Source organism: Enhydra lutris, unplaced genomic scaffold (assembly GCF_002288905.1).
Source record: "Enhydra lutris kenyoni isolate GAN:26980312 unplaced genomic scaffold, ASM228890v2 scaffoldscaffold1, whole genome shotgun sequence".
NCBI classification, from domain to species: Eukaryota; Metazoa; Chordata; class Mammalia; order Carnivora; family Mustelidae; genus Enhydra; species Enhydra lutris.
Genome location: NW_019154085.1, coordinates 55,019,740 through 55,045,457, shown reverse-complemented (window position 1 = coordinate 55,045,457; position 25,718 = coordinate 55,019,740). Strand labels below are relative to the sequence as shown.

The 25,718-nt window shown below is 39.1% G+C and overlaps 1 protein-coding gene across 1 annotated transcript in view; it reads right to left on the bottom strand.

Moving 5' to 3' along the window:
- Positions 1 to 3,468, bottom strand: part of LOC111145652 (polypeptide N-acetylgalactosaminyltransferase 5) — a 41,738-nt gene extending 38,270 nt beyond the window's left edge. The window contains exon 1 of the mRNA XM_022500724.1: positions 1,700 to 3,468. Coding sequence (XP_022356432.1) covers positions 1,700 to 3,147 — 1,448 coding nt within the window. The 5' untranslated portion in view covers positions 3,148 to 3,468. The remainder of the gene's footprint in view (positions 1 to 1,699) is intronic.
- Between the last annotated feature and the right edge of the window lie 22,250 nt (positions 3,469 to 25,718).

Here is a 25,718-nt window from a genome sequence, read left to right as displayed (position 1 = left end):
GACCACTGAAAGGACATCAAAATGGAGCTACTTGACCAACTGCTTTGTTCTCTGGCATTTTGTGTTCCAAACTGGCAAATTTACATATGCGTACATAACTATATGTGTGACATGTGATATACAGCATTTCAGATCAGAGCTGGTCCCACATAATTTTTAGGATCCTTTTGGGGGGGGTAATCATCCAGCGATAAAGAGCACAGCCTAATTCTGAGCATGGATTTTAATAATTTCTTTACATTTACTGCTCTATGACCACAGACAATATAACTTCCCATGGCCTCAGTTTTAAAATCTTTATTTTGGACATATTTGTGTTGTTCTCCATGTTCTGAGTTTTAGGAGAAAGGGACATGAGTGGCACGGTCCTTAGCCTAGCAGGCATTGGTGCTTGACCGAGCCACCTGCCAGTGGCCGAAAGAGTTGAAGATAGATAGATAGACATCATCGTGAAGAGGCTCCTTTTACTAATATGAGAGGCCCAATCTATACCTGCCTTCCTCCTAGTAACTGGCCACTTAGATCATAAACAAGAGTTTTTCACTGAGGCCAAACAAGGCCATTGGCTTACCTACCCAGGTGATAATTCTGAATTATGACATTCCCTAATTCCAACTTGAAGGCGAGCATCGTTTGGCTCAGGAATTGACTATCAAGGCCTACCTGGAACCGTATCGTCAATTAATAGTTAGTGAACATATGACTACAAAGTGCCTTCACTTAGGAGGGGGCCAAAAAGAACCAGGAACCAAACTGCATTTGAATCAGATGAGATATTTGTGATTTGATCCACATCCCGGTGATGTAGTTATAGGACTTTAATTCATTGAGGAGCTGGCTCATGAAGGCTCACTGGGCAGCTTTGGAGCTGTGCTGTCTTGGGAAAGTGATAAAATTTCAGAGGGCCCTCATCTATGAATTTGAACCCATCATATCTACTGGCTCCTATCTGGGGGCTCTTATGCAGTTCATGTGATGTGCATGCAGGCTCTTTGTAAATGGTGAAATTCTAAACATATAAGTGGTTGTTTATATGCTCTTATACATCCTGCAGGTGTTGCAAGCTATTGATTGATTGACTTTTCCCAACATTATTTTTCCTCTATTACTAAACTCTTATTATACCTACCATCCCACTTACAAAGGATATTAAATTTTAGGGAGTAAAGTCATTTCTTCAGTTGCTATTATGATGATCATTAGTCATGATTAGGTGAAATTCTGCTGGTTAGAATATAATTCCAGGGATGCCTAGAAGGCTCCTTTTTTGTGCTAATTTCCAAAATATATTCCTGACAAACTTGCTAATAATGTAAAGTTCTGAAATTGGGAATTCATGTCTTTGTCACTATTTTAATGGAATTACATTTTAAGTTCTACCATTCATATAGACCTTATTAAGAATTAAGTTCATCAATAGTTTTAATAGGTTTTCAGTAGAGGAAAGGAATGGGGCATGAGCTAATAGGGGTGAAAGCCAAAGTCTCAGAGAAGTTAAGTGTAGAGAGAGAACACAATGGGTATGCTCTATCCGAATTTTTCTCTATGTGAGTGGTAGACTATCTGGGCTCTGTCTCACGATTAATGTTGCTTTCCTTCTCTAGGTGACCAAAAATATGCAAAATTACCTAGAAATAAATCTTCTCTACAAGGGCCAAAATACTTCAGGTGGAAGAAAGAGAAGAGAAATGGATCTTACCCAACAGGTCTTGTGTCTTCAATGGCTCTGTCCACTGGGATCAAATCGCTGAGGTAGACATTGAAGTTTCCTTCTTTCCATCTTCTTTCTGCCTCCCTCTCCTTTCCACGGGGAACCACTACAGGCCGTCCAAATTGGCCTGGAGCTTTGGGGTCCCTTGGAGAAAGTGTCACATCAATTCTTAACACATGGTGCATTCCATGTTCTTCAGGTAACAAGGCTTTTATGTGACTTTGGTTGAGTTCTGGAGGTTGGGCCTTGGCAGTCAAGTTGATTCTTGCTGGCTCTAGCCCCTCAGCTAAGGCTTGATGAGACTGAGATACCACTGCTCTCTGTGGAGCAAGTGTGGGGAAAGATGTTTCACTTCTATTCCCAGAAATGTGTTTCCCTTGGCTTTCACCCAAAATAATAGGGAGTAGAGTTTTGTTTTTAAGACTGGGGGCCTGTTTGGAGTCTGTCTGGAGCTCCTCCTCCTTGGTTATAATCACAACGTGGCTTTCAGAGAAACTGAATTTCTTCCCACCAGCCACTTTGGCTCCATCATCCTTTGGCAAGCCTCCCAATAGTACTTCGTTAATAGATTGCTTCTTTGAGAGATTTGAATTGGCAATAAACTTGGAAAAGGGAAGGCTCTTATTGGCTCCGGGTTTATTTGAATCTAGTTCTCTGCTCTGAGTCTCAGTTTTATTTAAGGCTATGGCTTCCCTAGATTTTGGCAACAGTGGGCCGGCAGGGTGTGTCCTCTCATTTGCTACTGCCTGTGATTGCTGCTTTGATCCGTCAGTATTAGGTCTGATGGTCACGTTTGGATTTCTTTCGGCTGCTTGTTTTGATGTGTCACTGCCGAGACCATGACTCTTCCCGGCTTCCTGGTTTACACCGACAGGTCCCGCGTGTACAGAGATTTCGGCCAAATGAGTTTCTCTTGCATCTATGAATGGGGTTTTCTGAGCCCCCTGAGTTCTCATTTGCTTTGCCAAGCGGCGAGAGTAGGCTTCAGGTCTGAGGTCCTGCCTCTCTGTGTTCTGCTTGGTAAAAGTCACTGGAAGGGTCTGTAGGTACTCAGGATGCCACAAAGGGGCAACCTTGCCCCTTCCTGGGGCGTTGTGCATTTTTCTTTCCTTCTGGGTTTGGTCCAAGTCATCCTCAACCTTGAGCATACTCTTCTCAGTTTTTCTAAAGTTCTCTTTGCCCCATATGCCCCTCCCGTGTCCCCTCGGTGGGGGCTTCATCTCTTTCATGCTGTAAAGGATCTTCATTCGGTCTGGCTGAACTCGGAATCCTACCCGCTCCCTCCTGACGATGTCTTCCTTGAGGACCCGAGTGTTGATCTCACTGAATGACAGGCGGAGAGCTGCCATGTCAAAGAGCAGCCAGATGACAGAAGCGACAAATATAAATGCCAGGACTCGCCCACTTCCTCGGAAAAACTTTCGAATCTTGTTCATGGTGCAGAGGCTTTGCTTGCTTCCTACCCTCCCTTGGAGCCTGCTTACCTTGAGCGGAGAGAGAGCTGAAGTAGCAGCAGCGGCAGCAGAGTTGCCAGAAATGCCCCCTCCCCTGAACACAACACAACAGGAAACAGCAGTCCAAGAGGGGAAAGCTCAGCTCCTACTGCTTGTCAGTCTCTGCCTGCGTGGCATTTCCCAGCGGAGCATCTGTGCCTGCTCAGCTGGACCCTGGCTAAACCGTGCTAAACACTGTCCTTAGGTCACTCTGGGAGCAGTCAATTCCAGCCACCAGACAGTTCAACATATCACTTGTCTCCCCGAGCCCACGTCCACCGTCCTATGAGCCCAGGAAAAGGTGGGGGCCGGGCTGGGGCTGCTACTTCTCTCCTCCCAGCGCTCTGCTCCGTCTGCACGCTGTAACTCAACACCACTTCTCATAAGGAAAACATTTCAAGCCATTACCCAGAAAACTTCATTCAGCTCTCACCTTCCGTGTTATGTGAGAGTGTGCATGTTTTTTTGGCTATTAAAGGGAAAGAAAACTTGAAGGGCATGTGTTCCTGGTTTGTAACCCCACCTACCCCATGCCTGCTCATTAACCCTGTTGTGCCCAGGTCTCTGAATGATCTGGTCCAGCAAATAATCTCTGACCTTCCTGTTTTGGCTTTGAGAGGCAACAGCTTAAAGAAGGGGTTTAGCATGATCTCAATTCCAGTAGTGGATGTTTAATTATTCAACGGTTTTCCTTGAGTGAGAAGCAAAACATTTCTTTAGAAGTCAATGGTGTTTTAAAATGACTCTATTTTCATTATTAGATCGACGAGACATCAACTTAATTTGTCATACTGCTGTAAAAGCTTCTAAATGCTTACCCTCAGTTACCATACTTATCTTGTCACAGAGCAGTAACAAATACCTTGCAGAGTGTCCTGTGGGTTGGACAGACTTGGGGAGGCACTGGGGGGCTGGCAGAGCAGTGGTCCCCATGCAGGCTTCATGTTAGACTCACTCTAAAGAGGTCCCCCGGCCCCTAATTTTGATTGATTGATGAGGGGCAGGGGCAGCGACAGCAGTTGGTCTGGTGTTGTGCTTTTTTTTTTTTTTTTCAATTCATTTATTTGACAGAAAGAGATCACAAGTAGGCAGAGAGGCAGGCAGAGAGAGAGAGAGAGGAGGAAGCAGGCTCCCCGCTGAACAGAGAGCCCGATGCGGGGCTCGATCCCAGGACCCTGGGATCATGACCTCAGCCGAAGGCAGAGGCTTTAACCCACTGAGCCACCCAGGCGGCCCAGGTGTTGTGCTTTTAAGAAGCTTCCTGGGTCTTTATAATGTACAGTCAAATGTGAGAAATACTGGTTTAGAATAAAATACCTCTTATTTTCTTTTAAAGATTTTATTTTTTTATTTGACAGAAAGAGCACAGAAGTAAGAGGAGTGGCAGAGGGAGAGGGAGAAAGACACTCCCCACTGAGCAGGGAGCCCAACATGGGGCTCAATCCCAGGACCCTAGGATCCTTACTGAGCTGAAGGCAGCCGCTTAATGACAGAGTCACCCAGGCGCCCCACGTTTTTTGTTTTTGAGCACTGCTCATAATTTTTGTGAAATTCCCTCCCAGACAGATTAAAACTGAATCAAAATCTGCATTTTAACATCACGGGTTAAAAACATTACCCATGAAGTTTGAGAAGCACTTTCCAGGAGCCCTGTTCTCCTGGGAACTTTGAGGGATTTGTAGACGGCAATGCCACTTATTCTAGTATTGGGAGCCCATAGCATCTCTGTTATCAGGTAAATTTAGCCCCCTACAGATTTGGGAAGGGAAGAAGGACAAAGTCTGAATTCTCTATACTTCTGCATTACCTTCGGTAGCATTTGGCCTTTAAATTTGTACCTTGCCCCAAAGGAGAAAAGCCTAAAATATGCAGCTGTGGTAACATGTGTCTTGAATCCGTGATTCTCCTTTTTATTCATTGCCTGCTTACTCTGGTTTGGATTGTCTACATGGAGGACAGCATTGGTATCTCAGTCATTTCCTGCCTGCTGTGATTCATCCACCTTTCCAATATTTGTTATGTTTTATGGCTTAGGTCCTATGTTAGGTATTGAGGAATATGGAGTAAAAGGACATAGCTCTTGGGCACCTGGGTGGCTCAGTGGGTTAAGCCTCTGCCTTCGGCTCAGGTCATGATCTCAGGGTCCTAGAATCCAGCCCCGCATTGTACTCTCTGCTCAGCAGGGAACATGCTCCCTGCCCCGCCCCGCCCGCCTCTCTGCCTACTTGTAATCTCTTTCTGTCAGATAAATAAATAAAATCTTAAAAACAAAAAAGGACATAGCTCTTGTCTTGGAGATCTCACCCTCTATTGGTGGATACAGACAGGTAGGAGGGTTTACAGGGGACATGATAAGTAATACGAGAGAATAATCTACTGGATTCTATAAGGATCTAGCTAAGTTCTGGGCTGCATGAATGATTTTCGAAGAAACTATCTTTAGACTTGAGGGGTGAATGAGAACATAATTGTTTCTGCTTGTATTGTGGTCCGAGAAAAGAAATATTATTTGGATTGTGAAAGGCAGCTAAATTAGTAAAATCATAGTAGTGAAGACAGAGTACAGTACATGAGGGAAAAGCACAAATGTTTGAGAACAAGCATGACTGGAAACACAGGCTTTGCCATGAATGGGCATGAGTTTGTGTGTGTGTGTGGGGGGGGATGTGCCCAAATGTCCCAAACACTTTATTAATCTCTTTCCTTTGAATATCTCACTCAATCTCCAAAAAAACCCAATAGAGGAGATGCAGTGAGAACTATCACTTTGTTATCAAAGAAACAAAGCTGCAAGAGGTGAAACAACTTGTAGTAGAAAAGGAGGATTTGGATCTGGAATAAATGACTGTGCGACGCTATAGTCCATGTACTTAAATGCCACATGGTACTGCTTCTCTCTAGCTGTCTAATCTTGTAAGTTAGTTAATTTTGTGTGTTTACTCTGTGATTAAAAAAAAGAAAATAAATTCTACCTTGCAGGTAAATGTAAAGATTAGAGAAAACAATTTTAAGTTCTTGTCATACTGAACGATGTAGTTACTGCCTCTAATATGGTTGCTGATATTTTGTGTGATAGGAGTATGGGGTGCATGGGGGAGACAACATACCATCTCTTCTCGAAAATCAAATAAGAAGACTGATGACTAACATGCTTTTGGCAACAGGGCTAGAAGGATATTTGAGTATTTTATTTTTGGCTTCCTGTTCCTAATTCCTTTATTTTGGAGTCGATCAATGAACAGTTGTTCTTTGAGAACTCACTATATGACCAAAACATTGAAGTAGGTAACTTTGTTTCTGCGTCCTAATGACTTTAAAATGCCACTGAATAGAACACCTTCGACATCAAGTGTAGCACAACTATTTAGGATCCAAGTTCCAAAATAAAGTGAGAAAATGATGGATATATGGTTTACATTACAATATTGCTTTAGATATGAAAACAGAATGCTTTGGAATATTTTACTATCCAAGATTTAAATCTTGTCCAACCACATCCCCACCTCAAATGACAGCTGGAATTAGTCAAACTCCTGTTAGAAAAGTCAACACTTATTACATCCTTACTAATCTTGACAGCTTGAAAACACTGCTTGAAAAATATCCTAAGTCTTTTATATTTATTTGATCTAAGAACAATGATTTCTTCCTCTCTCTCTCTCTCTCTCTCTCTCTCTGGTCTGTCCATATAAATTTAAAAAATAAAGCACTTGCAACAGGAGGAAAAATTGTTAAGAAAATTAAAGGAGAGTCTTGGCTTATCTACCTTAGGCAAAATTACTTACTAACTCTGGCTTAGTTTTGAGTTTTAACTGATGTAGAATACAGAATAAGACATGAAGAGTACATAAGAGAGAAAAGAAATGTTGACCTAGTCCCTTGCAACAGAAGGAGTAGATTGGCAGATTTGGTCTAAAGTACTGACTTGACCATTAATAGACATGACCATGGATAGGATCACACAGGACAGAGCTCCGCTAAAGGCCTCTTCTAGCCACTTCCCCATTTTTCCCCCCTGGCGAGTCTATAAGAATCTATAGGAATGACAGAAGTTGGTTATAAGGTACATTATAGTTCTAATGCGATGGATCTTTAGGAACCCGACAATAATTTCTGATGGCCTCCAGGAACTATACATATCTCCTCTTTTTCCTCTCTTGTCTGGACACATGATGTTCATACCAATGACAGAGTGTAGATAAAAAGAAATAGAAAACAAAGAAATTAAGAAATTCTATACTTAATAGAAGTCAAAACCCATATTATCCAACAGAAGACCTTTCATATAGGTAAATGATGCTGTTTTTTATGTTAGTTGTATTTATTTCAATGTTACCAACATAAACCTAAATAGAGGGGTGAGCTGACTATTTAAGATACTTCTGGCTATCATCCTAAATCATAGCTTTAGCTGCTCAAATTTCTTAAGAATCTATACATAGTTGGAGTGGCTATCAGTCTAAAAATATTGAGTAATGAAGTAATCCTTGGGAGGCTTTTGGAGGTGCTATTCTAATTTTCATTCTGACTTCAACTTGTAGTAAAAAAAGAAAAATAGTTTAAGCTTTTTCTCTATAAAATGGGTATATCAATGAGGGAGTGCTTTCCTTTACTTGGTTGCTGCCAAATACCATATTAATAAAAACCTCTTATTGAAAATTACTGAATGCCTGCCACTAGGTTCTCCTGGACTAGATCACAGACTGTTCAACAGGAAAGCTCTGTTTTTAGAGTAGGATCTGAACCTTTATACTACTTCCATGGCAAATATCTCTGAATCATCCTCATTGTTAATTGAAGATTAATAAACATGTTTTTATTTCTAGCCTCAAACTTCCCTAATGGAAATACAGAAATTTAGAAGTACTTATTCTAGTTCTCTGGATTTGCAATAGTGTTACTTTCTCAGGATATTTGAGTGTTGCTTGAGTATATATGTATATTCCAATTAATATCTGATTTCTTTAATGATTTTTACCTAACTGCTTAGCCCTAAGTACAAAAGATATAAAAAAGGAAAGATGCATCTAGACATATATTTTATGGAGAATAATGATAATTTATAGATGTATCACTGAATTTGAATTTAGATTTAAATTTAGAGATTCTAGTTAAAGACAATATGGGATGAAGTTATTATTCATTTGAGAAATTCAAGTGGGAAAGCCAAATAAATATTATGCATCATTTTGGTTTCTTATTTTAATATGGTCATTTTTTTCCTTCAAAATTCTTTTTTTTTGAGAAAAAAAAGTGTATTTAGTAAGATAACACCATCCTGTGAACAAAATCTACAAAAAAGAGAGAAGATTGAAAATTATAATTTTGAGGCTGGAGTTATTGCAAAATCCATGGGTAGACTAAAAATACAAATCAGAATCTTATTCTATTTTAACCAGTTCTTCCAAAGAAGATGGTTGACTATAAATTCTGGCAGCCATCTAAGCATTGGTGTATGTCTTCTTCTTTAGAAGTTTTGGAAGCTGGTTAAGAAATAGAGCACTACATCGAAAACTAATGACGTACTGTATAGTTACTAACATAACATAATTTTAAAAAAATGGCCTCAGTGGCTAAGGCCCACAGAAGGAGAGCGGCTGTAATATTCTTTTAGACATTTGTTCTTGAAAAGGATTGCCTGGGGCACCTGTGTGGCTCAGTCAGTTAAGCATCTGCCATCAGCTCAGGTCATGGTCCCAGGATGCTGGGATGAGCCCAGCATTGGGATCCCCACTCAGCAGGGAGCCTGCTTCTTCCTTTCCCTCTACTGCTCCCCCTTGTGCTCTCTCTCTCTCTTTCTGTGCCAAATAAAATAAATAAATAAAATACATTAAAAAAAAAAAAAGAAAAAACAGTGTGGGGATTCCTCAAAAAAAATTAATAGAATTACCTTATGATCCAGTAATTCCACTATTGGGTGTTTACCCAAATAAAACAAAAATACTAATTTGAAAAAATATATGCACCCCTATGTTTATTATAGCATTATTTGTAATAGCCAAAATATAGAAGCAACCCAAATACCCATTGATAGATGAATGGATAAAGATAATGTCACACACACACACACACACACACACACACACACACACACACACACACAGGAATATAACTCAGCCATAAAAAGGGAAATCTTGCCATTTGCAATAACATGATGGATCTAGAAAGTGTAATGCTAAGTGAAATAAGTCAATCAGAGAAAGACAAATACTGTATGATCTCACTTATGTAGAATTTAGGAAACAAAATGAATGAACAAAGAAAAAAAGACAAAAAAAAAGACCTATTTTTTTTTCTTTCAAAATTTTATTTAAATTCAGATTAGTCCACATATAGTATTGTATTAGTTTCAGGGGCAGAATTTAGTGACTCATCAGTTTCATATAACACCCAGTGCTCATTACATTAAGTGCCTTCCTTAATGGTCATGATCAAATTACCTTATCCCCCACCCCCCACCTTCCCTCCAGCAACTCTCAGTTTGTTCCCTATAGATAGCAGTCTCTTATGGTTTGCCTGCCTCTCTGTCTTTACCATATTTTATTTTTCAACAGATTCTTAAATACAGAGAAACTGGTGGTTGCCAGAGGGGAGGTGGGTGGAGGGATGGGTTAGATTTAAAGGGATTAAGAGTAGAATTATCTTGAGCACTGAAAAATGTTTAGAATTGTTAAATGATTATATTTATACCTGAAACTAATATAACACTGTATGTTATTTATACTTGAATAATGTATGTGTGTGTATATACACACATCTCTATAAAACTCTGTGTGTGTGTGGATGTGTGTGTGTGTAACAAATATTTATTGAGTACCTACCACGCAGTAGGCTTTGGGAAAACAAAGAAATCAAAGCTCATAGTTTAGTGTAGTTCTTAATTTTCTTGTACATCAAAAAAAGCTCATGGGGAGCAATTGTTAAAATATAGATTTCCATGTTCTATCCTCAGAGATTTTGAGGTCAGATGTAGGACTTAGGAATCTAGATTTTTAAATTAGATTATTGGATGATTCTGACACAGGTGAACCAAGAAACATACTTTGAAGCTCAGTGGTTCAATGGCGGAGGCAAATATATTAATATTAAAGGAAAAAAGTGAAATAAGCAACTGATTTATTGAGGGTGCTTGAGAAAGCTTCTGGTGGTGATGACTAATGAAGGATAGTTGGAAGAAAGGCAGGCAGGGACAAGGGACCCCGCCATAAGAGGAAACCACACTTAAGAGGATTTTTGCACCACTCTGGAAGAAACTTTGCACCCTTTCCCACTGGATAGTTGGGTGACAGGTGCATGGAGGGTTAATCAGATTAAAAAAGCCTGCCAACAAACCCATAAAACCCCCAAGATTTAGAAACTCTGGTGGCAACCCTCTCCCAGTCCCTTCCCTCTATGGGAGATTTGTACTATCACTCAAAAAACTTCGCTTTGCTGCCCACCACTCTTCATCTGGTCTACCTCTTCATTCTTATGAAGTGGCATGACCAAGAACTGTGGGCATTGAAGGAAAAGAGATCCCAAAACAATTGTATGTGAATTCACCTTATGGATAGGGAGGGATGCCAGACCCAGATTTAGGGCAAAATTTTGCCAGGGTCCCTTTCCAAGAGTGATGGTGAAGGCTTTAGAAGTATGGGTGGGTGAGAGGGGTGGGGGAACAGAACTCAATGCTTAGGAGTGATGAAGTTTTAGAATGTAAGTGAGGTTTGGTGGGGTGAAGTCCGGAGCCAACGACCAAGAAAGAATTCTTGAGACATCTTTGGTGCAAAATGGTGGCTTATTAAAGCATGGGGACAGGACCCATGGGCAGAAAGAGCTGCTGCCCCCGGGTTGTGAGGAGTGGTCCATTATATGCTTGCAAGTTGGGAGGGGGTCAGGGATGGTGTAAATCTCTAAGGAATTTTGGAAACAAGGTTTCCAGGACCTCGAGGGGCTAGCTATTGTTGGGAAAAAGTTATTTATTACCAGTAATAAAACCATGGTCGTGAGACCCTTTAGATGTGTATCAGTGGGCCATATGCTTGGGAATGATTGTCAACATTATCTTGGAGGATTTAGAGATAAAGGAAGTTTCCAAAAGAATTGTTGAAGTAGACTGACAGGATCCTGGCTGGGGGTAGGGGTCAGTCAGGCTAGGATTGCCCTTTGACTGTAATAAAGCCCTAAGGTGGAGGTAGTTGAGTCCCTAGAGGAGTGTCACTCTGCCTGTTTCAAGGGCTTGTCAGTGGGTAAGGAAATTTAATAATTTTTCTTCTGCCTCTGTTTCCCACATCAGAAGGGTTTGATAATCAATTATAATTTCTCCATGAGTGAGAGAAGGAATATGGCATAAATGCAGGGAGTACAGAACAAACTCAAGATTTCTACTCAGGTGACTGGGTGCATATATTTTTATCCAGTGGTTCCCCAACTTTAGCATGAACCAGGATCACCCAGAGGACTAGTGGCCCCACTCCCAAAGTTTCTGATTGAGTAGGTTTGGAGTCCCAGAATTAACTTGTAATTTATGATAAATTCCCTAATGAGGCTAATTGTGCTAGTCAGGTGACCACACTTGGAGAAACATTGGCTTTTGCCAAGAATGAGGACAGTAGAGGAGAAATAAATGTGTGGAGGATGGTGATTTTGATTGGTCATGTTGAGTATCAGATGCCAATGGATATTTGATTAAATATGCTCTTTGCTTAAAAAAAAAAAAAAAAAGATTGTTTTGGATTTCAAGAAAGAAGCCAGGGCTCAAGGTGTCTGTGGAGTCATAAGCATACGTTTAATATTTTATGCATAAGGTTACTCTAATATGGCAAAGAGCACAAGCCATGAAAATGGCTGGGAAACTTGTATAAATAAGGTAGAAGCAGTGTACAATAAAAAAGAACGAGAAAGAATAGGGAGCAGGAAGGCTGGACAAGAATAATGTCATGAGATCCCATGGAGGAGAGAATGGAAGACAGTCAACAAGGTCAGAGGTGTCTAAGAAGTTAAGCCAAATATATTCTAAAAATAGTCTTTTAGATTTTTTAGTTAACAGTTCTTCAGTGGGCTTCCAGTGAATCTGTTTCTATTGAGAGGAAATCCGTATAAGAAAATTAAATTAAAGTGAACAATTCAGTGCCTCTTAATACAGTCACAGTGTTGTATAAGCACCACCTCTATCTAGCCCCCCAAATTTTATCATCCTAAAAGGACACCCACATATTTAAGCAGGACCTGGAAAACCTAATCTGCTTTCTGTGTCTATGGATTTACTTATTCTGGATATTTCATGTAAATGGAATCATACAATATGTGACCTTTTCACAATTTTCTGGGCACTGAGAATACAAGAGCGACTAAACCAGAGAAGTTTCCATCCTCTTGTAGTTCACACTCTAGGGGGGAGATACACAACTAAATTACCTGACAAAAAGTACAATTTTAGTTATTGATGCATGCTAGAGAGAGAAATAAAAGGGAATAGAGATGAAGAAGGAGAGAAACCATGCATGCCTCTTTAAAGAGATAATATCTAAGCAGAAACATGAACCAAATGAGAGAGTGTGTGAAACATCCTGGAGAAGAGATTCCAGGTGAAGAAAGCAGAAAAAGCCAAGACCTGAAGTTGAACCCAAGCCTGGAGTGTGGGGTATGGGTAGATATGTGAGAGCAGCTGGAGTGGAAGGGGTGAGAACTGGAGTTAAAAGAGGTGAATTTGGAGAGGTAGGCAGGAACCAGATTTCCTAGCTAGATTATTGTATATACGATTGAATTGGCTGAAAGAGTGGACTAGAATTCATGGCATTACATAGATTACTTCAGTTAGTCTTTTTAAAACATCAGCTGGGTGGAATAGGTGCTAATATCTCCATTTTACAGGTAAGAGAACTGCAGCACAGTGAGGTTAAGTAACTGGCCAAAGCTCACACAACCAGTGAAGCATTGGAGGGTATAGAATGTGAACCCAGGTAGTCTGGATCCACACCAGTTTTTCTCAATCTCCTTTTCATTATCAGACCCCATTCCTTGGCAGAAAAAGAAATTAAAACTCTCCCTGAAGAAATAAATTAATCACTAAGAATTACTATTTTATTGAGTAGAGTTAAACTTTGGAAGACCAGAAACAATTGTAATATTTTAGAACATTTTGTCTCCAAAGAACCAATTTTTACCCGCTGAAGGGCAACATCATTTCATTGAGAAAAAAAAATGCATGCACTGCACTGTAATGCCTCTCATAAGCACATAACTTATGGTAAAATTTATTGTATATACATCTTATAAATAAAGGAATACTTTTTCTTATAAATAATGTCTTTTAAATAAACACCTTCATTCTAAAATTTTCTTACAAGTAAGGGAATAAAAAGGAGAAGTCAGTAACTTGATGAGACTGTCTTTTATTTGCAGATGGAGAAGACCTGAATGTTTTTCAAGAATAAGGCTGGAAAATGGTAAGATTGAAAATAAAGTAGAGATAAGGCCTTATCAGACGAAAGTGAAGTCCTAGAGGAGACATAAAATAGGCCTAAGAGCTCAGGTGGATGATTTAATCCATTAGAAAAAACTAGGGGCATGTTTGATTTTGATCTTGTAACTGTTTCAGGGCAGATAAGAATGAATGGAAGCAAGGGAAGTTGGGGCAATTGTGCCCAAAATCTTCAGATTGTTTTAAATAAGTACAAGGCAGACAAGACAAGTTTGGTACCAATGAGAAAGGGGTCAATGCACTTGGCAAAAGGTTGGAATCAGGGGCGCCTGGGTGGCTCAGTGGGTTAGGCCACTGCCTTCGGCTCAGGTCATGATCTCAGAGTCCTGGGATCGAGCCCCGCATTGGGCTCTCTGCTCGGCAGGGAGCCTGCTTCCTCCTCTCTCTCTGCCTGCCTCTCTCCCTACTTGTGATCTCTCTGTCAAATAAATAAATAAAATCTTTAAAAAAAAAAAAAGGTTGGAATCAGTTAGGAAGAGAAAGAAAAGCAGCTAACTCAGAACAAGAGTAAGAATTGTCAGAAAACTTTGAAAGTCTTATTGACGTTTAAACCAATGTTTCTAATCCAGGGGAAAACAGATTGAGTGACAATAGAACAGAGTGGGGATCTGGACAGTCACACAGCATTCATGGCAGAGTGACAGAGGGTGATGGGAAGCAGAAACAGAATGGTGATTTCTTTTCTTTTTCTTCTCTTCTCTTCTCTTCTCTTCTCTTCTCTTCTCTTCTCTTCTCTTCTCTTCTCTTCTCTTCTCTTCTCTTCTCTCCTCTCCTCTCCTCTCCTCTTCTCTCCTCTCCTCTCCTCTCCTCTTTTCTAGAAGACTTCACACCTGAGGTGGAGTCCAACAGTGGGGCTTGAACTCACAACCCTGAGATCAAGACCTGAGCCGAGATCAAGAATCAGGGGTTTAATTGCTTGAGCCACCTAGGCACCCCCAGAGTGGTGATTTCTGACCAGCTTGGTGGGAAGCAGGGTTTCATGGAACACTTCTTACCTTACCTTACCTTACCAAGATCCAGTGGAATGCCTGGATCTTGAAGAATTTCATAGAACCTGTACAGGTTAGAATAGGAGGTAGATACCGTTTTTGTTTGTTTGTTTGTTTTTTGTTTTGATTTTTTTTTTTTGCTGTTGTTGCTGTTTGCTTTTTTTGGTGGAAGGAGATATACGATGATGACCACAGATGTGCAAGGGATTTGTCTTTTGAAAATCTATTACCAATGATATAAAAATTCTTCCTGCATTACTTTTGGCAGAAACAGGATTAATCTTCAGCTGCTCTTTGACATCACTCACTTAAAAGTTTCATTGACTCATATGTAGAGCTTGGGTTAAGAGAACAAAGATGTGGGCAAGTTTTTGGCCAAAGCAAAGTTGCCAGCTGCAATGGAATGAGCACCTGGTGCCCCCAAGGAGCTCCACGTGCCCGTGTTGGGCCCCCTCTGTGGTATTCTTTGTGTCTACACAAAAATGCCCTCAGAACATATCCTGACACTGTTTTCTCTTCTCATCCTTCCTATTCTGGAATCTTCCTGTTCTCTCTATCACCTCCATTTTAGCAAAGAAAAGAGGAGTAGAAAAAGAAGTGTCATGGGAGGAGCGGATAGCAGGAGCTATGGAGGGCATACGAGGGCACTTTTCATGTGCTGTGAAGAAGTGGGATGAAATTAAAGCCTTTCAAACACAGCAAGATGCTGTTTCTTCTTTCCCCCACTCCCCCCACCAACTCAACTTCTGCCCCCAGGAGAAAGATCAAAATAACTTTCTGTGGGATGAAATGCTGACAATGACTTGGGATCCAATTACATTATCATAACCTGGAAACAACCCTTTCGTTTGAGGCTTGCTAAAGTACTGAACTGTGAAACTGAAATCCCAATGTGAGAAATGAAAGAGATTTGAACTCAAGGCCTTTTGGACATTTCCCTCAATATCAAAGTAGATTTTTCAAATCTGCAAACAAGATAGGAAAGGGTCAAGTGATGCACTAACTGAGAAATGGTGGAAACAATACCTCATTGGAAATGAACCTAAAAAAGGAAAAGACAAATAGGTTCAGATTAACATCAGGCTTGTAGTTAATCACAAGATCTGAATTTTGTTTACATCATCACACAGTTTCAGAGTTACTCAGGTCCTCTGATGAAACGTGACTAAGTGAAGTGGAAAATGAAGATTAATTAATTACTCAATGTGGGCACATAGGCAATGGAAGTATGCAAGCATCCATTCATAACTGAGTTATGAAAGGTAGAGACAGCTAGAGCACCCACCCCAACCAATTCCAGGGGGGATGAAATAAGTCTGGAATTAGGCAAACTCTCCCCACATATTGAGGCTAGACTGGAGCCACACAAAAGAAGGAACACTTGAGAAACACTTGAGAAAGAAGGAAAGATGAGCAACATGTAGATTTTCCACATGTGCACATACATGTGTCTGTATGTTTCCAGGCAAACCCAGAAACTCTATATGCAGTTTGTTTGTGTGCACATATTCATAGTTACATGCATATGTATGTATGAGCTTACAGAGCACACCCAAACAAATGCACACCACATGTGCTGATTTGGAGCTCTGTAAAAATTACTATTGAGAAAGAAATGAAATAGGGCGTTTAAAGACATTGGTCATACTACCAGTTATTCTGTTTTTTGGAGGACATATCGTATGTTTTGCATATGTTTATATTGAGTAAAAGAAGACTCAGGGGCAACATGACAACTGCTTCAAAATTTGGGAGCAATATCATGTGGAAGAAGGATGTAACTTATTCCATATGGTTCCAGGGGGTAGAAATGAGGCTGAGGCGTAGCAGATTTCTATTCTAAGTGAGAAAGACTTCCTAACAATTAGTACCATACAAGAGAGACATGGATTCCTTCTAAAAGTAGATAATGATCTGCCTAGCTCTTGGAAATGACATGTGGCAGAGGCTGCATGGCCATCTGTCACAAAAGTTGTCGGGGGCATTCTTCCATTTGGTGGGCGTTGGGACTGTAGTCATTTGCTGCGCCATCTCCATTCTGAAATTCAATGCTTTTTGAAAATACATAAACATATTTTGAGGCAAGTCAAGTCAGATAATGGTTTTGGCTTTATGACTATTTTTATCTTGTTCAGTGACTTGTGAGCAGCTCACTCCTATCTCAATAGATCCTACAGATAATGATAATTTTTCCTTCTATTTGGTTTCTTGAAGTTTTATATTTCTGTTCTTCTTTTCTTTGTCTTTCCTTTATCCTGTCTATGTCCTCTAGATGTAAGGGATGGAGTAAAGGTAATGTTTGTTGAGAAAGTAAAATGAGGAAGAAAAATGTTTAACTCAATTATATTTTCACTTCAAATTCTGGCTGTGTATGAGTATGTGAATATGCATATGTGTATGTATATGTGTGTAAATCCTCAGTGAGCTGTGCTATTGCTGGGGAAATAAGGCTCGTAGTGTTTTTAACCTAGACTATTTCTCTCCCAAGTGATGTTTGGAAAAGCTGGTGCTTGAGAACCACTTTTAATTGTCATAATGCCTGGGGACTTCGACTAGCATTTAATTGGGAGAAGGAATGGAATGCTCAGTGTCCTAATATGGGCAGGGACAGTTTAATCTAATCAAGCATTCTGCCTCCACAAATGACAATAGAGTCCCATTCACCTTGTAGGAGAAGGTTTTGGAGATAGACCATTAGTTTTCTTTTTGTGATCTTGGTCAAGTACTTTAACTTTCCTGGGCCTTTGTTTTTGTCATCTGTGGAATGGAGGGTAATAAGGGCATCCACCTCACAAAGCTGTGGTGAAGATGGAATGAATTAATGAGCCCAGTGCTCAAAAGAGCACAGACAAAGAAAACACACCCAATGAGGGTCAGCAATGATTTTAATTTTTCCGAAATGGCCAGGAATGGACTATTTGGGTTCATTTTACACACTGAGTATATGTGAGTTTCTACATGCTTTAATTAACCAGTTTTCAGGGAAATAGAAAATAATGAACCAGTACTTACCAAAGTGTGGCCGATAGAGCCCTTCAAGTTGTGGAGTGGCTGGGATACCACCAGGGACGCATATGAGCAGTAAGCATTGGCAAGATAAAATTAGTCTTTCTTTTCCTTCTCGTACATATGCAAAACATTCCTAAACATATCCCTAACACACACATGCACACACACACACACACACACACACACACACACATCCCACACATAGTTGTAATTAATAAAATGTGAATTCATTTAAAGTCCTAGGAGTTTTGTCACTATGTATTTGCTCAGTAAGTGGTTACAAGAGTACATTTACAGCATGTAGGGACAACAGAATTTTGAAAAAAAAATTTTTTTTCTTTAATTCCTTATGCTGGAACAGGTTGTGATCCATACCATAGATCATTTTTAATTCTACACTGATAATGAAGATTATTTTCTTTTTAAATAATGACTCAGAAGGCATTTCAAGATTTGCCATATCTCAAGGTCAGAATCATGGGCATTTATGATAATTCTATCATAAACCAGCTCTGGGAGGCACATTTAATTAAGGAGAATCTATTAAAACATAGTACTGATGTAGAAATTCCTCTTAGAAAAAAAAAAAAAAAAAACTCCTGGCATTAGCTTGTTTACTTGTCATTTTTAATCTATTTTATGCAAACAGGGTTAAGATCCTTCAGAATAATGTGTATTTTGGTACAATGAACAATATCTCCAATTGATTTTAGTCCTATTTGTTTAAATAATTTCTCTCTCCCATTTTGAGTGGCCATTTGGGGAGAAACACAAGTGTGTATGACAGTATGTATTTTCTGAACTATATTACTCCCCTTTAAGATGACTATTGTATTTTTCTATAAATCTATATTGAAAAGTGTTAAAACTTTTCCTGCCTTTCCTGCATGCATTTGCTGATCTACGTGTGACACATGTAGCTTGCATGTGTGGATGCCACATATTCCATAGAAAGAATGGAGTCATTTTATAGTTTACTAAAATGTGTATTTACCCACTTTTTGATATTTGTTATGAGGATTAAATGACTTCTTACAAGTCAAGGATTAGAAAAACACAGACAAGTAAAACATTCAGCAAGTATCAGCTACAATTTTGATATTACTGAAATGGCTGCGAATGAGCTATTTAGATTCATCTTACATGTTGATTATATGAGAATTTGTGTATGCCTTAACTGGTTTTCATAGAGCTGGAACATGATAAACCAGCCCTCAAAAAATTCCACGGAGAGGATAGAAATAGTGTAGAATGATTAAATTAGGAGTACTCTATGTATCACTCTGGTCCTAGATCTTAATAGTGGTGGCAGTAGTGAAAATCGGGAGATAGGAAGTTTATGGGAACTGTATGTACTTTCTGCCCAGTTGTGCTGTGGAAATAAACCTGCTCTAAACAATAAAGTCTATTGGGGTGCCTGGCTGGTTCAGTCAGCGGAGCATAGAACTGTTTATCTTGGGGTAATTAGTTCAAGCTGTCATGTTGGTTGGGCATAGAGTTTTCTTAAAAATAAACAAACAAATAAATAAATAAATACAGCCAGTCTCTTAAATGCTCAAACATACTACCAGAATTAAGACTGAGCTTGTAAAATAATAATAATAATAATAATAATAATAATTGAATAACTCAGGGTTTATAAAATCAAACAATTTATAAAATTTTATAAAATCAAAACTTTAAATGACTTCTTTCCTCTCATGTGTACCTTCACCCATAACTCCACTGAAAGTGTTACCAGAATTTGACTTAATAAGGAGTTTTATTTACTGATTTGTATTTGTCTGCCTCTGAGGAAGCCCAGCTTAGGAAAGAAAGCCAACAATGGTCTTCATGGCTATTGATTGGCTTGCTCAGGGTACTGCTGTTCTTCTGAAGTGTTCTAGGTTCACTGGTTTATATGGCCAAGTTTTGGGTATCATTTGCTTTGTTTTCTTTCATCTTTACTGTTCTGTTTGTTAGTGCTTTTGTGCATTAAAGGTCTAGTTGCATAAAAATAAATGAGTATTTACCCTGTGTTTATTTTTTGTAAAAAACGAAAACATTGAATAGAGAACCATATGTGCAAAATTCTCTTAGGGGGACAGCCTGGTATAGTAAAGCACAGACAGAGTTTGAGGTCACTGAAACTTAAATTTATATCTCAGCTGTGTTGTTTTCTAGTGATGGAGCTTAGACGCCCCAGAACCTTCATGTGCAAACTGTGGATTTTGATGCCTATTTGTTAAATTTGTTGTGAGAATTGGATACAAGTAGGGTAAAAACACCTAGCTCTGTGTGTGGTGTATATAGATGCTTATTATATGCTAGGGTAGCAATTAATGCCAGATGATATTTTTTTCTTTAACGTTTTATTTAAATTCACTTAGTTAACATATAGTGTATCATTAATTTTAGATGTAGAGTTCAGTACTTCATCAGTTGCATATAACATCCAGTGCTCATTACATCAGGTGCCCTCCTTAATGCTCATTGTCCAGTTACCTTCCCTCCAACAACCCTCAGTTTTTTCCTATAGCTGAGTCTCTTATGGTTAATCTCCCTCACTGATTTAATCTTATTTTACTTTTCTCTCCTTTCCCCTATGATCCTTTGTTTTGCTTCTTAAATTCAACATTTGAGTGAAACCATATAATTGTCTTCCTCTGATTGACTTATTTTGCTCAGCATTATACCCTCCAGTTCCATCCATGTCAATCTAAAAGGTAGGATTTTATCCTTTTGGATGGCATGCATCTATATCTATATCTATATCTATATCTATATCTATATCTATATCTATATCTATGAGCCTGCTTCCTCCTCTCTCTCTGCCTGCCTCTCTCCCTACTTGTGATCTCTCTGTCAAATAAATAAATAAAATCTTTAAAAAAAAAAAAGGTTGGAATCAGTTAGGAAGAGAAAGAAAAGCAGCTAACTCAGAACAAGAGTAAGAATTGTCAGAAAACTTTGAAAGTCTTATTGACGTTTAAACCAATGTTTCTAATCCAGGGGAAAACAGATTGAGTGACAATAGAACAGAGTGGGGATCTGGACAGTCACACAGCATTCATGGCAGAGTGACAGAGGGTGATGGGAAGCAGAAACAGAATGGTGATTTCTTTTCTTTTTCTTCTCTTCTCTTCTCTTCTCTTCTCTTCTCTTCTCTTCTCTTCTCTTCTCTTCTCTTCTCTTCTCTCCTCTCCTCTCCTCTCCTCTTCTCTCCTCTCCTCTCCTCTCCTCTTTTCTAGAAGACTTCACACCTGAGGTGGAGTCCAACAGTGGGGCTTGAACTCACAACCCTGAGATCAAGACCTGAGCCGAGATCAAGAATCAGGGGTTTAATTGCTTGAGCCACCTAGGCACCCCCAGAGTGGTGATTTCTGACCAGCTTGGTGGGAAGCAGGGTTTCATGGAACACTTCTTACCTTACCTTACCTTACCAAGATCCAGTGGAATGCCTGGATCTTGAAGAATTTCATAGAACCTGTACAGGTTAGAATAGGAGGTAGATACCGTTTTTGTTTGTTTGTTTGTTTTTTGTTTTGATTTTTTTTTTTTGCTGTTGTTGCTGTTTGCTTTTTTTGGTGGAAGGAGATATACGATGATGACCACAGATGTGCAAGGGATTTGTCTTTTGAAAATCTATTACCAATGATATAAAAATTCTTCCTGCATTACTTTTGGCAGAAACAGGATTAATCTTCAGCTGCTCTTTGACATCACTCACTTAAAAGTTTCATTGACTCATATGTAGAGCTTGGGTTAAGAGAACAAAGATGTGGGCAAGTTTTTGGCCAAAGCAAAGTTGCCAGCTGCAATGGAATGAGCACCTGGTGCCCCCAAGGAGCTCCACGTGCCCGTGTTGGGCCCCCTCTGTGGTATTCTTTGTGTCTACACAAAAATGCCCTCAGAACATATCCTGACACTGTTTTCTCTTCTCATCCTTCCTATTCTGGAATCTTCCTGTTCTCTCTATCACCTCCATTTTAGCAAAGAAAAGAGGAGTAGAAAAAGAAGTGTCATGGGAGGAGCGGATAGCAGGAGCTATGGAGGGCATACGAGGGCACTTTTCATGTGCTGTGAAGAAGTGGGATGAAATTAAAGCCTTTCAAACACAGCAAGATGCTGTTTCTTCTTTCCCCCACTCCCCCCACCAACTCAACTTCTGCCCCCAGGAGAAAGATCAAAATAACTTTCTGTGGGATGAAATGCTGACAATGACTTGGGATCCAATTACATTATCATAACCTGGAAACAACCCTTTCGTTTGAGGCTTGCTAAAGTACTGAACTGTGAAACTGAAATCCCAATGTGAGAAATGAAAGAGATTTGAACTCAAGGCCTTTTGGACATTTCCCTCAATATCAAAGTAGATTTTTCAAATCTGCAAACAAGATAGGAAAGGGTCAAGTGATGCACTAACTGAGAAATGGTGGAAACAATACCTCATTGGAAATGAACCTAAAAAAGGAAAAGACAAATAGGTTCAGATTAACATCAGGCTTGTAGTTAATCACAAGATCTGAATTTTGTTTACATCATCACACAGTTTCAGAGTTACTCAGGTCCTCTGATGAAACGTGACTAAGTGAAGTGGAAAATGAAGATTAATTAATTACTCAATGTGGGCACATAGGCAATGGAAGTATGCAAGCATCCATTCATAACTGAGTTATGAAAGGTAGAGACAGCTAGAGCACCCACCCCAACCAATTCCAGGGGGGATGAAATAAGTCTGGAATTAGGCAAACTCTCCCCACATATTGAGGCTAGACTGGAGCCACACAAAAGAAGGAACACTTGAGAAACACTTGAGAAAGAAGGAAAGATGAGCAACATGTAGATTTTCCACATGTGCACATACATGTGTCTGTATGTTTCCAGGCAAACCCAGAAACTCTATATGCAGTTTGTTTGTGTGCACATATTCATAGTTACATGCATATGTATGTATGAGCTTACAGAGCACACCCAAACAAATGCACACCACATGTGCTGATTTGGAGCTCTGTAAAAATTACTATTGAGAAAGAAATGAAATAGGGCGTTTAAAGACATTGGTCATACTACCAGTTATTCTGTTTTTTGGAGGACATATCGTATGTTTTGCATATGTTTATATTGAGTAAAAGAAGACTCAGGGGCAACATGACAACTGCTTCAAAATTTGGGAGCAATATCATGTGGAAGAAGGATGTAACTTATTCCATATGGTTCCAGGGGGTAGAAATGAGGCTGAGGCGTAGCAGATTTCTATTCTAAGTGAGAAAGACTTCCTAACAATTAGTACCATACAAGAGAGACATGGATTCCTTCTAAAAGTAGATAATGATCTGCCTAGCTCTTGGAAATGACATGTGGCAGAGGCTGCATGGCCATCTGTCACAAAAGTTGTCGGGGGCATTCTTCCATTTGGTGGGCGTTGGGACTGTAGTCATTTGCTGCGCCATCTCCATTCTGAAATTCAATGCTTTTTGAAAATACATAAACATATTTTGAGGCAAGTCAAGTCAGATAATGGTTTTGGCTTTATGACTATTTTTATCTTGTTCAGTGACTTGTGAGCAGCTCACTCCTATCTCAATAGATCCTACAGATAATGATAATTTTTCCTTCTATTTGGTTTCTTGAAGTTTTATATTTCTGTTCTTCTTTTCTTTGTCTTTCCTTTATCCTGTCTATGTCCTCTAGATGTAAGGGATGGAGTAAAGGTAATGTTTGTTGAGAAAGTAAAATGAGGAAGAAAAATGTTTAACTCAATTATATTTTCACTTCAAATTCTGGCTGTGTATGAGTATGTGAATATGCATATGTGTATGTATATGTGTGTAAATCCTCAGTGAGCTGTGCTATTGCTGGGGAAATAAGGCTCGTAGTGTTTTTAACCTAGACTATTTCTCTCCCAAGTGATGTTTGGAAAAGCTGGTGCTTGAGAACCACTTTTAATTGTCATAATGCCTGGGGACTTCGACTAGCATTTAATTGGGAGAAGGAATGGAATGCTCAGTGTCCTAATATGGGCAGGGACAGTTTAATCTAATCAAGCATTCTGCCTCCACAAATGACAATAGAGTCCCATTCACCTTGTAGGAGAAGGTTTTGGAGATAGACCATTAGTTTTCTTTTTGTGATCTTGGTCAAGTACTTTAACTTTCCTGGGCCTTTGTTTTTGTCATCTGTGGAATGGAGGGTAATAAGGGCATCCACCTCACAAAGCTGTGGTGAAGATGGAATGAATTAATGAGCCCAGTGCTCAAAAGAGCACAGACAAAGAAAACACACCCAATGAGGGTCAGCAATGATTTTAATTTTTCCGAAATGGCCAGGAATGGACTATTTGGGTTCATTTTACACACTGAGTATATGTGAGTTTCTACATGCTTTAATTAACCAGTTTTCAGGGAAATAGAAAATAATGAACCAGTACTTACCAAAGTGTGGCCGATAGAGCCCTTCAAGTTGTGGAGTGGCTGGGATACCACCAGGGACGCATATGAGCAGTAAGCATTGGCAAGATAAAATTAGTCTTTCTTTTCCTTCTCGTACATATGCAAAACATTCCTAAACATATCCCTAACACACACATGCACACACACACACACACACACACACACACACACATCCCACACATAGTTGTAATTAATAAAATGTGAATTCATTTAAAGTCCTAGGAGTTTTGTCACTATGTATTTGCTCAGTAAGTGGTTACAAGAGTACATTTACAGCATGTAGGGACAACAGAATTTTGAAAAAAAAATTTTTTTTCTTTAATTCCTTATGCTGGAACAGGTTGTGATCCATACCATAGATCATTTTTAATTCTACACTGATAATGAAGATTATTTTCTTTTTAAATAATGACTCAGAAGGCATTTCAAGATTTGCCATATCTCAAGGTCAGAATCATGGGCATTTATGATAATTCTATCATAAACCAGCTCTGGGAGGCACATTTAATTAAGGAGAATCTATTAAAACATAGTACTGATGTAGAAATTCCTCTTAGAAAAAAAAAAAAAAAAAACTCCTGGCATTAGCTTGTTTACTTGTCATTTTTAATCTATTTTATGCAAACAGGGTTAAGATCCTTCAGAATAATGTGTATTTTGGTACAATGAACAATATCTCCAATTGATTTTAGTCCTATTTGTTTAAATAATTTCTCTCTCCCATTTTGAGTGGCCATTTGGGGAGAAACACAAGTGTGTATGACAGTATGTATTTTCTGAACTATATTACTCCCCTTTAAGATGACTATTGTATTTTTCTATAAATCTATATTGAAAAGTGTTAAAACTTTTCCTGCCTTTCCTGCATGCATTTGCTGATCTACGTGTGACACATGTAGCTTGCATGTGTGGATGCCACATATTCCATAGAAAGAATGGAGTCATTTTATAGTTTACTAAAATGTGTATTTACCCACTTTTTGATATTTGTTATGAGGATTAAATGACTTCTTACAAGTCAAGGATTAGAAAAACACAGACAAGTAAAACATTCAGCAAGTATCAGCTACAATTTTGATATTACTGAAATGGCTGCGAATGAGCTATTTAGATTCATCTTACATGTTGATTATATGAGAATTTGTGTATGCCTTAACTGGTTTTCATAGAGCTGGAACATGATAAACCAGCCCTCAAAAAATTCCACGGAGAGGATAGAAATAGTGTAGAATGATTAAATTAGGAGTACTCTATGTATCACTCTGGTCCTAGATCTTAATAGTGGTGGCAGTAGTGAAAATCGGGAGATAGGAAGTTTATGGGAACTGTATGTACTTTCTGCCCAGTTGTGCTGTGGAAATAAACCTGCTCTAAACAATAAAGTCTATTGGGGTGCCTGGCTGGTTCAGTCAGCGGAGCATAGAACTGTTTATCTTGGGGTAATTAGTTCAAGCTGTCATGTTGGTTGGGCATAGAGTTTTCTTAAAAATAAACAAACAAATAAATAAATAAATACAGCCAGTCTCTTAAATGCTCAAACATACTACCAGAATTAAGACTGAGCTTGTAAAATAATAATAATAATAATAATAATAATAATTGAATAACTCAGGGTTTATAAAA